The sequence below is a fragment of the Gavialis gangeticus genome, unplaced genomic scaffold (assembly GCF_001723915.1).
Source record: "Gavialis gangeticus isolate Ggan-Ray unplaced genomic scaffold, GavGan_comp1, whole genome shotgun sequence".
NCBI lineage: Eukaryota > Metazoa > Chordata > Crocodylia > Gavialidae > Gavialis > Gavialis gangeticus.
The window spans coordinates 10,425,158-10,440,057 of NW_017729025.1; the positions used below are offsets into that span (position 1 = coordinate 10,425,158).

Genomic DNA, 14,900 nt, shown 5'->3' on the forward strand with positions numbered 1-14,900 from the left:
TCTAAATCCATGTCTGGGCTCTTTCACTGGAGTTTATCCCTTTTCTAAAAACCAGTACCCTAATTAGAGGGAGCCCTTGCTGTAGCTTGTTTGCCTATCTGGGCCCAGTCTAAGATCAGTCAAGGGGACAAGTATTATTCACCACTGGTGCTGCTCCACTCTTCGTCACAACAGTAAGAGCAACAGCTAGTCACACTTACGCAAAACCAGATAGCGAAGGAGGGGCAGGAGTCGGGGATGTCTGTCTGTCCATAGGCCGAGATAACGGTGTGAGATGTTCCTGGTTCTACTCTGGCTTCACACTAAAGCAGGGAAGTGTCAGGACACTTCTTTTTCAATTCTGTTGCTCTCATTCAGCCTCTGTTTATCAGTGTTATGACTAATGTTTTCAAGTAGTTGGGGTGCACTGCGAGTGCCGGTGACAAGTATTAACAAGCATCAGAACTTTTTTTCTGGTGGAAGGTAAATTTAAAACAGATTAACACATATTTCCCTGCTAGAAATCAAATTGCCTCAGATTGACACATGTAGTTTTAGGTCCCTGAGGGCGGCCAGCTGCCTTATGACTCAGTGCATTTGTCATGTAAAAGCCCTTGGGATGTCACTGCACTGGTTGCTATGTTGCTTCTATCTTTGATCAACATGAGCTACCCTGTTATTCAAAAAGGAAGGAAATATTTTAATAAAGTGAGACTGAACAGAGTATCGATGGAATCCAGCGAATACCCAAAAAACAGCTTGAAGTCTTTGTTCTAGAGCTCTACTCTGCTAGAAGAAAAAAAAATGGAAATAGGCAGAATTTAAAAGACGGAGGTGTAAAAATCTATGCAAGGCAGAGAGAGCAAACTCAACAGCGCTGAAGCCAGAGCAGCTGCATTTCTAATTGGATCAAGCTGGGCATTAACTGCTTTATGTAAAGAAAAACTGCTCACCTGGCACTGGAGGTCTCTTAACAGAACGCACGTACCTGTCCAGCCACTGCATAGTTGGCTGAGTGTGCTAGGTCTGTGTGTGCACGGTTGTGCATCCACAGGGCAGAGACAGAGCCAAAAATGCCCAGGGACATGGCTATGGGACTGCCACTTAGAAGCACAGAGGGGAACAGTCTGCCACCCCCAGTGTCCCCGTTGCAGACACACATCTCCCCTTCTTCTCCTCTGTGTTGTCTGCATCACATCCTAATCTACACTGCAAGCTCTGAGGTCCGTCCTAAGTGGGTATTGACCATCCATGGGTGAGCTGCTGGTGGAGAAATCAACCCTATTGATTGCACAGCAGTCAGCCAGTGCCTTCAAAGTGGCAGGACTCAGGCCTAGGGCTTTCACAGGGAGCTCTCTCACTCCAAATAACCACTGAAGTGAATGGAGCTACTCTAGATTTCCATACATGTGCATGAGAGCAGCATCTGCTCCAACAAGCCGCCAGCAGACATGCTGCAGCAAATCCACAGTGCAACAAAGACACCTCGTGGTTGTTCTGCGAACTGCTCACATCACCACCACACACAGAACAAAGAAAACAACCCAAAACTGTGCCCCACATAAACAGGAATGCTGGTAGCCTGTGCAGCAGCTATTGCTGAGTATCCATCGGTACATCTGCTGCGAAGTGTAAGAAACCCCATTGTCCTCTTACAAATCCACAGTACTTACAAGGGAAAAATACAAATGTATTAATGGCTGATTAATACATTTGTAAATAAATGAATGGCTGATTTCATGTTAAAAAGATACTCAATTTACAACTATTAGAGGTTGATTACCAAAATATTAACAGACTCCAATTTTAAGACAATCCACTAATTTTTTAGCAGCCATTTAATTGGGGCCCAACATGAAAAATGTACATCATGCACGTTACATAAAGCTTGGAATGAACAGCTCGTTTTATTCCATTAGGACAAGTATCCTAAAGTATTTTAATAAAGTCTTCTAATGCTTAATTTGTAACCTGGTCACTTATTCAGATGACTTTTTAAATAGCCATGCAGCAAGTCATATTAAAGTAGATCAGTAGTTTACTGGCATTTATCCTGGTGATATTCTGTGGTATCTTAAATGTTTGTTATAAAAAAGTACAGTACAATCCTACTCTAGGAATATCCTATGGAATTTTAATTGTTGTCACTGAATAATTCTAAAAAATAAAAATGTAAGAAGGAGGTCTAATGGGGATATGAAAATTACAGGTCATATTCTGGGTTCAGAAATACCTGAATGACCCCTGTTGACTTCAGTGGCCATGTGTGTGTGCATGTGTATGTGAAAAGGTTGCTGTGGATAAAAAAACCCAAATGTGTACTATAATGAAGTGGCAGTTTCCATAATGCACCCCCCCGACATGTTTTCAGGGCAGTGGATGTAGGTGGGAGTTTTTCCAGTGTAAGAACTTAGCTACTTACACACTGACATTTTTCTTCCTCATCTACCTTTGCGAGATGACACACCAAGTTCAGTAAAACTGAAAAGTAATTAACTCACACTGTGCAGAATGCAAGGAGTTCATTCACGTTTTTCATACCAGTTGTTATGAGCTTTTATACCATGACTGTGAACCTAAGCAGAATGGACTAAGTTACCCCAGTGTAGCTCCCCTGTAGTTTGTGAAGGAACACGAAGGAAGAAGCTGGCACGTTATTTCACTCGCGCTCATTATTCCTACAGAAAGTTACATTCGGGTTTGCCTGGAGGGGCTATTGGTGGGCCTCCTGCAAGAAAGAAGCATTGTGAAGTCAAACCACACAGACATTCACTTAGACTGGTATCAGCAATAAGCCATGTATTTTAGAGCAAAATAATAAAGCAAATAATTGGCTGTTCAATTGTATTAGACACTCAGCAGGTGACTACTATGTTATCCTAGACGCAAAAACTCCAGGCTTGCTGGCCCTTGGGTAGCAATCTTTCTGGGCATATTTGTGTATGGTTAGTAATTAAGGACACCTAAAGAAATTCCCAGAACAAAAATAAATAGATAAATATGAAGTTATGGTTAAGAGTAAATATGAGTAATTTAAATGTAAAATGCTATGACTATCCCCCAAGACAAGCCCAGGAAATTCAGGTTTGATTTCAAACAGATCACAGCCTGCTGAGGTACAAAAAACTAAAACAAAGCATGGTTTAGACTCCTAAACAGCTTTAACTCTGACCAACAGTGATGCCACGAGGGAAAAGATATGAAAAACAGGTCTAATTTACTTGTACACATGAGATGACAAACAATCTGTTGTCCTGTTGCTGTTGTGTGATGTCAGGCATGCGCTAAGGTCCTAGGGGTGCCATCACTCCATGTGTGATAGTTTAATAGGGTTGGATTTCTTTGAAGAGTAACGTTCAGTGTAAGGCTCCTGCTTTTTCACACTCGGCTTTGTATTAGCATGAGATCCTGAAGAGGATCTGGAAGAGAGCTCAGGAACCAGGGAGGCACGTAAAGGGAAGCCAACTTTCCTGGTAATGCAGAATCCCTCCTCCAACAGCTCACAAACAGCTTGTTCTCAGTTTCCGTCCCTGGGCTCGTTGTGCAAATCGACCAGCCGCAGTCCCCAAGTACTGTGTCCTGCTGTAAGGGAAACGCTGTTCTGCTCTACATGGAAAATAAGTGCACACTCCGGATCAGTAGCATCCCAGACATTATGGAGCATGAGTGAAGTTCAGCCCCGCAGGGAAGGACAGCACAGTGCCTATACGCTGCAGTGACTCACACCCCACATAACTCAGGGCTTTTCCGCTGACTCTTTGTGTCTGGAATCAGCATGTGACAATGGAATTGACTGGGGAAGTCAAGGCTTGCACAAGAGGCCCTGAGCTAATGTCCCCTGGGTCACAGGATGCGTTGAGCTAGTGAGCACTGAATCATTCCAGGAACGCCGAGCCTCTGTGCAGACGAACCAGCAGCTTGGCTGTCGGCATCATGCTCCTGACTGTGGTGCCTGTGATCAGATGAAAAACCTGCACCAGAGCTGCACTGAACAACTGGAGACAGAGGCCACTGCTTCCCCAGGGGAACTGGCCCATTGGAGCTAGGTTATTGTGTCAGCCCACCACACAGGTTCAGTCTTATCACAGCTTTGGATTGGTCCATCTCTTCTGGGTAAACTTCAAAAGAGGTCTGCCCAACAATGCAGGAGACTAGAAATGTGCTTCCCACCATAAAGAAAAGGGCGTAGGGAGGGAAGAAGCTTGGTTTGCATGAATCCGGCTGGCAGAGTTCTTATTTCTGTTCATAATTTTAGTGCTACTGGGGTTCTGCTATTAGTAGTATCACTTATTAGGGCACCTAATAGGTAGGATGACCAGATTATTTTTAAGGAAATCTGGGATGGGGGTATGAGTGTAAATGTTCTGGTAGGGAAATACAGATCGCCCAAGCGAGGGACTAACAATAGAGGGATAAGGATGAGGAGGGGAGTGCAACTAGGTTACAGGAAATACAGTGTTAGCCAACTAAGCCCGGGGGTTCACTTATTAGGGCATCTAATAGGTAGGATGACCACATTATTTTTAAGGAAATCTGGGATGGGGGGGGTCATGTGCACATGCACGTCTCCCACTGCCCCAGTGCTTCCACAACCACCTCCCTGCACAAATGTACACATGCACCCGCGGAGGGCAGCAGCATGGAGCGCATTCACACACAAGGGCGCTGAACTTGCCCAGCCCCAACCCCGTGGCTCCCAGGAGCCCTGATGATTGAGTGGGGCAGGGTAGGACAGCACAGAGGCTCACGGCCAGGCTCCATCCCGGGTGTGCAGGGGCTGGACGTGGCTGGGAACAGCCCTATGTGGTGCTCCCTGGGCTCCACCAGCCCGTGCTACACAGCTACACAGTGCCTCCCCCCTGCCACCAGCAGCTGCCCAGGGACACCATGCACAGCCCAGGCCTCAGCAGCCACAGCAGCAAGGCACGAGGATGCTGGTAGTAGGCAGTTATCCTGACTTGCCCTGCACAGGTGCCCGAGCCTCAGCAGTACTCAAACAACAAAACTCTTTTTCCATTGGAGATGGGAACCAAAATCTGGAACTTAAAAAAGCAATAGCTAGGTGCATTGTAGATGCTTCATTTGCAAATGTGTTAGCCAATACTCTACTGCATCTAACATGGAAGCCAAGCAAGCAGACTAAAATACAAGCCAAAGCAATGCATTAATGGTGGCTAAGTTTACCATGCCATGCTAGGGAAACATGGCAGCAAGAAACCAGGGTCTAACTTCAGTTCAGGTCTCCAGCATAGCTTTGTCTTCCCATTATAGGCTGGACCAGTCAAAAGCTTAGTCTATGCTAGAGATGCTATTCTCTTAGGTGCTAAGTGCTTCCTACCCTGCTCAAGTCCTTGAAAAATCATTAATGCACCTTTCTTGCTGGCTGTTTTGCCAGACAGCACAGGGACTGCAGCACACGCATGTGGGCTAGGGGCCTCTACACTCTGACAGAGGGTCCCTATAAAAACATCTCATCTTGTTTGCTTTGGGGATGGTTGATGACAGCAAATTCCACCAGCTAGTTTTGCTTTGTGTGTAAAATATGGATTTTTAAGAGTGCTGCTTTTAACTGAATGCTGTTAGGCATCTCCGGGCTCTTGGGTTCATGAAGAGGAAAAGGCCTTCTGTGCATAACTCATTTTTATATTTTATGCCTTGGCCACTTCCCTTCCCTTCTCTAAATGTTGGTAACCATTCCATACCTGTAAACAATTTTTCAGCATCTCTAGATTCTTCTTTTTGTTATATTTTTGAGATGGAGCAAACAGCTTGATTGTGCTATTGAAGGTCAAAGGTTTATCCAATGTATACAAAGGAAGGACAACATTTTTGGCATTATTTTCTAAGCTACACTTTACACTTCCTGATACTTCTTTTGCTCTTTTGATTGGCATTATGGCTTGTGTGAAAGCAGGAAAAATGTCACCCTTTATTTTCATTTTTATAGTAAAAATGAACCAGGATGTGTAATAATGTTGGTAAATAAGTCCTAAAGTTTTCTTTAGGTGCCAGCTGTTTTTGTTTTTGCTGTATGTCAGATACAATGGCAAGAAATAGATTTTTAGTTGTCTCAGAATTCTCAAGTCTGCAGATAAGAAAAATGCTTTGTTGGAGCTCAGTCCTAAAAATACTAACCACTGAATACAGTACTTATTTTAATGTGCAAAGAGCACATCAGAGCGACGCTGTAGCTGTGATGGTCCAGAAATTGTGTGAGAGGCAAGGATTTCTTAGGGTGATATTTTTTTACTGGACCAACTGTGTAGATGGGATAAAGTCAGACAAGCTTTCATATGCAGGACATTCTTCGCCAGATCTCACTGAGGCCTGATGAAGAAAAACTTGCATTTGAAAGTTTGCCTAACTTTATCCCAATTACATGGTTGGGACAACAGCAACCAAAGGTGTCCAATAGCAACCAAAAGCACCAAAGGTGATGCCACCCTGAGGTCTCCTCCCCATGTGCAGGTAAGTACATGATTTGATCTAATGCATGATCCACACTATTGCACTTCCTGCCATGCCACAAATGCGTGGCAGGAGACACGATTGTGGGATCATGCATTAGATTCAATTGCACCTTATTGCCAGTGGAGGGGGAGTCTGATCCTGGGCTCCCTCTGCATTGGCAAGAAGCAGGCTCCCACAGCTGGGAGTCCCCTTTGCTGAGGGGGCTCTCAGTTGCAGGGGCAATGTGGAGCCAGGACCAAGAGCCCTGTGCCTGACTTTTTAAGGCAGGATAACTAATTTACATCTTTAGCCAGTCTAAATGTATTGCACACTTAACAAGGTAACTGCACAATATCCTCCCCCTCTACGCGACACTGGTCAGGCCACAGCTGGAGTACTGTGTCCAGTTCTGGGCGCCGCACTTCAGGAGCAATGTGGACAACACTGAGAGGGTCCAGAGGAGGGCCACCCGCATGATCAGGGGGCAGCAGGGCAGACCCTACAATGAGGGACTGCGGGACCTGAACCTGATCAGCCTTCACAGGAGAAGGCTGAGGGGGGACCTGGTGACCGTCTATAAGCTCACTAGGGGGGACCAGAAGGGTTTGGGAGAGACCTTGTTTCCCCGAGCACCCCCTGGCATAACAAGGAATAACGACCACAAGTTGTTGGAGAGGAGGTTTAGATTAGACATCCGTAAGAACTACTTCACAGTTAGGGCGGCTAGGAGCTGGAACCAGCTTCCAAGGGAAGTGGTGCTGGCTCCTACCCTGGGGGTCTTTAAGAGGAGGCTTGATACCTACCTAGCTGGAGTCATTTGAGCCCAGGTTTTCTCCTACCCAGGCGGGTGGTCGGACTTGAAGATCTACAAGGTCCCTTCCGACCCGACTTCTATGATTCTATGAGTCTATGAGTAGATAGAATATGTAAAAAAGACCTAAGACACCTTTTCTTTTTTCATTGTATCATTGTTTTTTTAAATTACTAAATGAAAATTCTCAACTCTGAAGTGAAGAATATCAAGGAAAGCTAGGAATAGGTACAGAACAAAATAACTGGACCTCTGGGATAGCTGCTTACACTTGAACCCATTTTCAGGACATAAACTAATGAGTTTGAGTCATTATTTTAGTACTAAAATTTGTATATGAATCCTTTTCTGTCTTTCTAGTCACCTTGGGAGTCCTTTCAAAGGAAAGAGAGAGAACAAAATCTCCAGCAGAGGCTGGCAAAATGTGCTGTTTTAGTGATGGGACAAAAAATTAGGAGGGAAAAAAAACTTAGTAGCCCTGAGAAGATAACACAGTAGGAATTCCCTGCATGTATATCAAAGGAAGGAGGAGTGGAAGCATTGTGCTCGTGGACACAGGAAACACCTGTTTATTGCTGATAAAAGTCTCACCTGCCCTCATTTTCCTTGCTGCTTGGGTGTGCTGGTGCAGATCGAGGCGTACCGCTCTGATGCGTCAGATGGCTTAGGAGATTAGCCGTTGCTCCTCTGATTTGCCTGAGAGCTATTTCTGGGTGGGTACTTCGAGGATTATTTGTCGCCATTCCTGGGTTCTTAGATTTCTTAGCTGAAGCACAAAATGTATATGGATGCACTAATCATAAAAGCAGGGCTCCAGCTGCATCCCCCCCAAATGCACTCACCTCTGTCTGTACTACCCAAGAACTCTACCCATTCCTCTCCCCTATAGGCTGCTAGAGACAATTCCCCAACTTTCCTATTGCTTGCTGGTATGCATAACAAGAACTCTGCAGTTCAAGTCATCCCTTCCCTTTCCAGTTTTTGGTATAGTTAAACATGCCATTCATACATTAATATTAACACTCACTGTTTCTAGAATAAAAAGAAAGCCTCAGAAATAGGTTAATTTGCATGGGAAATACTTCAAATTGAACAGAAGTTCCAAAAGTGGGAAAAATATTGCTGAAAACTGATACAAGCTGAGGGAAAATACTAACTTTTTTTTCCTTTGAAAATCCTTGAGCTTCACTATAATCCTCTTTACAGAGTTTAAATGTATATATAATTATTTCAAAATAGCTAATTAGAAAGGAACTGCTGCAATCCTCATTTTTTTAAGTTAAGAGAAGCGCTAGAAGTTCCAGATCGATTTCAAAGATAGCAGTGGCAAGTCAAAGTGCCCTTTTTACAATTATTCTATTTACCATGAATTTGCAAGAGAGGTGTAACAACATTTTGGCACCCTGGGTGGTGTGGGGTGGGAGTAAGTGCTTATGTCCTCACACAGGAGCTACTGCTGCCTCAACGCAAGCTTCCCACACAGGGGATGCTGCTGGTGCTTTGCTTGCCCCCCACCCCTTCTCCAAGTTACACTACTGATGTTCAAAGAAATGTCAAGTATTAGAAAATACATAAATCAACATGAACATGAGCCACCAATGCGATGCTGTAGCTGGCAGAGTGAATCAAACACTGGCATGGATCTACTGATGCATCTCGAGCAAGACTAAGTATGTCATCCTCCTGCTCTACTCGCCCTTGCTGAGACCACAGCTGGAGTACTGCGTCCAGTCCTGGGCGCCGCACTTCAGGAAGGATGTGGAGAAGCTTGAGAGAGTCCAAAGGAGGTCTGGAGAGCAGGTCATATGAGGAGAGGCTGAAAGACTTGGGACTGTTCAGCCTGGAGAAGAGAACACTTAGAGGGGACTTGGTGGCAGCCTATATTAGGGGTGTACACCCAGGCCTAGGGGAACATCTGTTCACCAAGGCCCCCTATGGGAAGACAAGAAACAATGGGCACAAACTAATTGAAGATTGCTTCAGATTGGACATAAGGAAAAACTTCTTTACAAGTCAAGTGCCGAGGGTCTGGAACAGACTCCTCCCAGAGGTGGTACAGTCACCCACCCTGGCAATCTTCAAAAAGCGTCTTGATGCCCACTTTGCTGGGGTCATCTGACCCCAGCAGTCTTTCCTGCCTAAGTGCAAGGGTGTGCTGGACCTGATGATCTTGTAAGGTCCCTTCCAGCCCCTAAAATTTATGAAGCTATCAATGTATGACTATTACAAGGAAATAAAGCGGTACTATTTTCTTACACTCACTTTTATTTGCCTCATTCCATAAAGGTTCTTCAACCGCATAAGTAAACGTAAGGTCAGGTCCAAAAAAGTGGTTGATGCCTTCAAGCAGATTCACGTTTGTTATTTTGAGGGAAGTAGGTTTTAGGAAGGTAGCCGGGAATCCAGAAAACCCAGACTCCAAAGGAGAGGTTGCAACTGGGAAGCCCTTCAGAATAGCATGGAAAAAAAAACAAAACAGTTTGTATATCTTGGTGTTTGCGATAAAAATATGTCTGATTCATAGACCTGATGTTACAACATGATCCTACCACTGCTGACTAACATGAGATGGCCTTGGAGAGAGAGAGAGAATGGTTTTGTGGTTAGGACACTGGACCAGGAATGAGAATTTCTTGACCTTGGCTTTGACTGAGAACTCAAGTGATTGCAGACAAGTCAGTTAATCTGTTTGCTTCAGTTCCCTTTCTGTAAAATGGGGATATAACTTTTTTTTTCTCCTGCCCTCTCTGTTGTCACGTTGGTAGCAAGATATTAAAGGTAAGGATTGGCTCTTCCTACATAATATGACAGCCCCTAACTCAGTGTGGTTCAGATTTGTCCAGAATCTCAATTAACTCATGTAATACATACAAGAACAACAACCAGTAATAGCCATGTCAATGCAGAAATTGAGAGAGTAAAAAACAGTAGGATCAGGCCTTCAGATTCCTGTTACTGACTTGAGATTTGACTTTTTCATTTTCAGATGGGCTGTTTGAAGAGAGCGGTTTGGTCGGATGCATGAGGACGTATGAGGGACACCTCTGGAACTAATGTAGGAGCAGCATGTTGGAGCTATTTCAAAACATTAGTAGGATGATACCTTTGAGTATGTAACCTGACTGTAAACTGCTTGCTGACAGAAGGCTTGTAAAAAGGCAGCAGTGAATGAGCATTTATAATGTTGTACCAAGTGTTTTGTAAGTAAGACTATGTACTCGCTGCTTTCTGTCTTGACAGATCTAATACTGAGTGCAAGTAAGTGCCTATTTGTTTGTTTTGTTCAAAGAAATTCATTATTTTAAGTGAAAAAAATTAAGTGCCAAAAAATGTAAAATACACCATGTAATTGACTGTCTGTTGTTCAAGCCACCTCTAATTCAGTAATGGAAACATTCAATGTGGAAGACAAATATAACCAACAGAACAAATGTATTGGATGGAATACTATGTACAGAATGCTCTAATGACTGCTTCAAGAAGTGGTAAATAAGGTGCTAACCTAGTTTTTGCTGGGAAAATCTCTTTTGAAGCTTAACATCAAAAGTGGTTTTTAAAGTTTAGACACCACCACATGGCTTCATGTCTTGCTTTCTAACAAGCACTTAAAAAAGCACAGCTAAAACACAGCTGACAAACTTGAAAAATCTTTTGTGTTGTTCCACTTCAATGACCTAATGAGATAATGGCTCAGTTCTGTTCTAGCTAATGAGGTATAACATCTCCACTGAACCTTAATACCAAACAGAGATTTCTCTTAAGATATAGCCTTAACGTGCTTCTCTTGCTTCTATCCATCCTGCCATGTTTTTATTTAAGTGACGTCCAATGTGTAAAAGTATGGGTCAGTTTTGAAATAAAAAACACTTGCACATGAAGGGGCTGAATCCACAAGTGCTTTGAATTCTTGAATACAAGGGTTGAAGCTTCAAGTAGCAAAAATGTGCTCCTAGCAAAATAACTCACTCAGGCCCTGATTCTGCATAAGGTTGTGTCAAGTACATCCATGTAAAGAGCTGTGATAGCAAATGATTCTGCAAACGTGTGCTGAGGTCTACAGGGACATTGAGGTACCTGGTTGGAAGATGACTTGCTATCAACATTAGCCCCAAGATCAAGGAAAAACAAATGCCACCTATTTTTTTATTTGTACTAAAAGAGCACCCAGAGGTCTTTATCACAATAAGGCTTTTGACATGCATGACAAAAGAACTGTTTGTGCCCCAAGGAACTGACAGTGAGGATATGGAAGACACCAGGTGGATACAGCCAGCAAACAGGGGGAGAACAAAGTAACAGATTTACGTCAGTGTAATAACCGGTGTTTTCAGCACACCACTTGGGTTGGATATAAGAGGTGCCGAGTGTTTTGTAGGCACTGAGGGGGGTTTAAATTTCTCTTTAAAAGTAAAGTAACAGAGTGGCTTTGTAGATGTCTTCGAGGAGCTCTGCTCATACATGGCACCAGGATGTTTGTGGGAAAGCTGAACTAATGGGCAATACAGATGGACCTTACTGAAACCCATAATAATCCTTGCTATTTCTATATGGCACTGTTTAATCCATACACTTCAAACTGGTGGGCATGAACCATTAAACAATTTCATACAGAAAAGAACCAAGACATGAACAGCAAAAGTAACTTTCTTAGTAATTCAGAGTCTCACAGCATGTAAGTGGCAGAGCTGGGAGCAGAACCCAGGCCTCCTCACTATGTTACATTTATCCTGTTGTAGAAATGGGCAGTTTAAAAATGTGTGTTGTGCTTTCCATAGAAGGAAAATCATGGGAGAAATTAAGCCAAGTTTTGGAGAAATTCCACTTCTGGGTATGAGCAAACCCCAGTTTGCTGTGGTACGACAGAGCTCTCAGGATGTGGTCTGTGGTAACGAGCAGCTTTGACTCTTGTGGGCAAGGCCGCACATTGCGTGCTGGTCTCCTATCCCAGCCGGCTTGTTGTTACATCTAAGAAACAAAGTCAGGGATCAGGACCCCATAAATAAAGAGATGATTTGTGCCATATACACTTACAATCTAAGTATAGGATAAGAGGCAAGAGGTAGATACAGGCAAACAAATGGATGAGCAGGCACCAGGAAATAATATGATGATACTGGCTGCAGAGACAGTCGTTGCTCTCAATACAAACAGCAGTCAAGGTTTTGTTGGTGTCACAGCACAGAGGAGTGTCAGGGAGAGATACGAAGGGGGAAGATGAAGTAGTTTGGCCAGGGAGCTTCTCCTGAGCATAAGGGGCAGCCCAGGAGAAATATGAAGGTGGCTGAAAGTTTAACAAGTGGATGATGAAGCTGGCAACAGTGGCCACGCAGGGAGTATCCTGCCCCCACCCCACAAGTAGCTTCTAAGCAGAGACAGGTGGCAGGGGATAGTACAGAAGGGGCAATGAAAAAGACAACAAGAAGCTTCTAACAGGAAAGGCAGAAAGCAAAATAGCTTGATAGAGACAGCAGCAAAAGAGGTCAGTGCAGTTGTGGACAGCATATTGCATAGACATCATTATGGAGAAGCAGGGAGGTAGCTATCCCAGACTGAGACTTTCAAAGGAGCCTGAAAGAACTGATCACCCTGATCCCATTGAAATTCAACTGCTTCTGTGGGTCTCATTTCTTCAGCTCCTTTGAACATCCCATCTGTTGTCTACTCAGTGTGGTACAACTGCATCTGGAGTATTGTGCTCACTTCTGTGCATCTTCTCATCATAAAGCCATTTATAAATTGAAGGTGACACAGAGGAAAGCATAACAATTACCACGGGGGCTATGAGGAAACATTAGAAAACTTCCCTACAACAACTATGGAGAAAAGGTCATTAGAACAAGCTTGTAGAGCAGCAGTTCTCAACTTTGTTAGACTCAAAGCACCCCGTAGAAAATGGCAGCTCTTAGTTTTTCTGATGATGAGAAAAGAGTAGGTCAATCCTTCCATTTAAAAAACTCAGAAAGACCACAAGAGGCCAGAGTGTTTCTGACCTATGGAATTCTCTCTGAAACCTCTGGATTTGTCTTGTGAATCATGGCTATATATTTGCACACCTAACAGTGCCAATATTGTGCATCACCCTTATAAGGATCCCATGGCAACCCAGAGTGCCAGAACACCCTGGCTGAGAATCACTGTTCTACTGTGATTTGAAGGGCAGAGGGAGGAATTCTGTGGAATAGTAAGGGTGGATTAAATAAAGGTTAATGAAGTCTGAGAGGACAAATTTCTGACTGTGTGGGGCTGGAAACTGGTTTCCAACATGAAGTGGTGGAAGTTCTATTACTTGTGCCTGAATCAGACCTAATGTATCTATATATACAGAATAATTCTTCACTAACGGAGAGGAACTTAAGGACTGAAGAGGTCCTTTCCATTTCTATGCTCTGTGATTTCAGATGGAGTCCAATAGAGTGGACATCACATTTACCTGCTGTTCTATTAAATGGAGCTCCGCTTTTAGCTTCTCCTCCGTGCTCACTGCAGTGCCATCTAACACCTGGAGGTTTGGCAGTCGACACACAAGCAATAGGCGGTGGAACCCCTTGCGAGACACCTAGGGAGAGGGAACAAAAGTTACCCTGAGAACTGAATCATTATCCAGAATGATACCAGGCAGATGATGTGGTCTGCAGAGCAAGTTGTTTGAATCAAAACTTTCCCAGCCACCATCTGGGAAACAGAAACAAAAATGAAGAGAGAAGACCATACACTTGAAGAGAGTACCAGTGATGAGGCAGGGAGTGATAGATGGAAAGTGATAAAAATCAAGTGTTATATTTTAGTGCAGAATGTGATTAAAAAAGAGGGCCCCTTTGTTACCTGAAGGCCTGTAACAGTGCAGCGAGTTCTACTGTTATTCCCCTTCATTAGCAGAGGTCTGAATGCTGCTAATCAGAGGCATAACAGCAGAGCTCTGTGCTCGGGGCAACACTGACTCCTGCTGTGCTGATTGCAGCAGCCCTATCAGCTGCAGCTGTAGCAATGGCTCCTTTTGTGTGTCCCCCCTCCAAAATGCAACACATGGGGTTGCTGCCCCAGTTGCCCCCCTCCTCAATTAAGCTACTGTTGCTGATAGAGGTTCACTGGTGCATGGTGATTCGTGGTAGCAGGGATTTCTCATGAAGGCCATGTTGGATGTGAGAGCAGTGAAAGTGACTCTGAGCGAGAAGTCCAGAGGTCAGGGCCCTAATTCTTATAAAGAACTGCAAGGGCCAGTGATTTCATAGACATTAGGGCTGGAAGGGACCTCAGAAGATCATTGAGTCCAGCCCCGCGCCCAAAGGGCAGGAAGTCAGCTGGGGTCATAGGATCCCAGCAAGATAAGCATCCAATTTTCTCTTGGAGGTGTTCAGTGTAGGTGCTTGAACCACCCCCCATGGCAGGCTGTTCCAGACCTTGGGGGCTCGGACAGTAAAGAAATTCTTCCTTATGTCCAGCCTGAAACAGTCTTGCAGTAGTTTCTAACCGGTCAACCTTGTCATCCCTTGGGGTGCTCTGGTGAACAAACGTTCCCCCAGATCCTGGTGGTCACCCCTGATAAACTTATAGGTGGCCACCAGATCACCCCTGAGCCTGCACTTTTCCACACTAAAGAGCCCTGTGGCTCTCAGCCTGTCATTGTAAGGTCTGTTTTCCTGACCTCTGATCATGCACGTGG

At 44.2% G+C, this 14,900-nt stretch overlaps 1 protein-coding gene across 3 annotated transcripts in view; it reads right to left on the reverse strand.

Annotated features, from left to right (window-relative positions):
• Positions 1-1,685: 1,685 nt before the first annotated feature.
• LOC109298348 (leucine-rich repeat-containing protein 9-like) overlaps positions 1,686-14,900 on the reverse strand; it is an 81,290-nt gene continuing 68,075 nt past the window's right edge. The window contains exons 29-32 of one of the 3 annotated variants that reach the window (XM_019518385.1): positions 13,671-13,796; positions 9,503-9,686; positions 7,832-8,006; positions 1,686-2,707 (exon numbers count right to left, since the gene is read on the reverse strand). In XM_019518385.1, the coding sequence (XP_019373930.1) occupies positions 2,668-2,707; positions 7,832-8,006; positions 9,503-9,686; positions 13,671-13,796 (525 nt within the window). In that variant the 3' untranslated portion in view covers positions 1,686-2,667. Of the gene's footprint in view, positions 2,708-7,785; positions 8,007-9,502; positions 9,687-11,658; positions 12,206-13,670; positions 13,797-14,900 lie in introns of those variants that run through there. The other 2 variants (XM_019518386.1, XM_019518387.1) reach the window with 2 other exon arrangements.